The 1,428-nt window shown below is 45.0% G+C and overlaps 1 protein-coding gene across 1 annotated transcript in view; it reads left to right on the forward strand.

Moving 5' to 3' along the window:
- CUZD1 (CUB and zona pellucida like domains 1) overlaps positions 1 to 1,428 on the forward strand; it is a 161,927-nt gene that overhangs the window by 89,112 nt on the left and 71,387 nt on the right. Inside the window, 1 exon segment of the mRNA XM_019502173.1 lies at positions 635 to 733. Coding sequence (XP_019357718.1) covers positions 635 to 733 — 99 coding nt within the window.

The following is a 1,428-nucleotide window of genomic DNA, read 5'->3' on the forward strand; positions in this document are numbered from 1 at the left end:
ACTGGGCTTTGTATGGTATTGTTGTCAGAGCAAAGTTAACGTGGTTGCACATAGGGCTGGCCTTAGGGAAAAGTGACACCCTAGGCAAACTTGTATTTTGATACCCTCTCTTGGAGTCTAAGTTTGTAGTAGTATTAGTGAAAGTTTAAGAAAGAAAGCCCGAGGGGGAGGTGCTGGTCTGGATCAAAAGACTTGTCTCCCCACGGGTAAGCACTGCTGCTGCTGTGCAGGGGCAAGTTGGGCAGACTGGAGCATGCACCACCCCACCTTCTTGTGCCTGGCCTGACTCCTCCTAGCAGTGGCTGGAGGAGTGGCGTGGACTTGGCTGAGCACTGCTCTTCCTGCCTGGGGCAGGGATCAGCCGTGCGGGGCAGGGGGAGAGTACTGCTGTACGTGTAGGCTGCTCACACACGTGCGCTTATGTGCGTATGCATGTCCCGGCTTTACTAGAACTCACAGTCATAATTTAAAACTGAAAGATACTATTCCCATGCAGAGCACAAGAAATATAAATGTTGCATTATTTCAGTTTCCCACAAAGCCTGAAATCCCAGTTTTTACCTGAATTGCCCAGTTCTAGTTTCCGTGACTAACAGACCACTTCTGAGTAACAAGTTTAACAATCTTTTACCAGGCACTGAAGAACCCACAGATTCATTTTCTGCTCCTGTCTCCACCACAGAGGAGGCTAAAGAAACCCCTGCTCCAGAACCCTCGCCTACAACTGTCGACGGTAAGGAAGAATTGGCGTGTAAACAGACTCAGGAAAATGCCAGAAGGATGCACGGAGCTCGCTCACAGCAAGTAGGCAGAATCAGCTGCCATTACTTCAAATGTAAAGGAGCCAGACTTCCGTCATAGATTATTTAGGAAAAAAGAAACATGACATTTAACACTTTTAAAATGTTCGGGTTCACACAAACACAGCCATTTCATCTCAATATACCTGAGAATCCAGTTACTAAAACTGCATTTACACGTAGTGATCTTTCCACGTGGAGATGGTTGGACAGAATTTTAATGGGGTGGTTGCACATGTCCTTCCAAGTTGCAAGTTGAACACCCCCAATTCTTTTTCCCAGGAATAGAAATGAGCATGAAGAAAGGGCAAGATATTGAAGCGGGTATATTTTAGGGAGACGTATTCTTCTCCCAAGAGTGGAAGAGCATGTCAGGATATGGTCATATTCTTCAGGTCATATTGCAAAGTGTAATATTGGCACCTAAATGATGAGTTAAAATGCGGCAAGTCCTTTGGAGAAAATGAGGAAAGATGTATCTAAAGTTAAATGTGCATCACCTGAAAAAAGCTATCAGGAGGTTGTATACCCAGGGTTTAAGAGGAAAATACCAACTGGTCTCTTGAATAGGCTAGACCAAAAAATACTGCGAATGTTCATGATTTGCACTTCTTAAAAGGAGCTTGGG

The sequence above is a fragment of the Gavialis gangeticus genome, unplaced genomic scaffold (genome assembly GCF_001723915.1).
Source record: "Gavialis gangeticus isolate Ggan-Ray unplaced genomic scaffold, GavGan_comp1, whole genome shotgun sequence".
NCBI lineage: Eukaryota > Metazoa > Chordata > Crocodylia > Gavialidae > Gavialis > Gavialis gangeticus.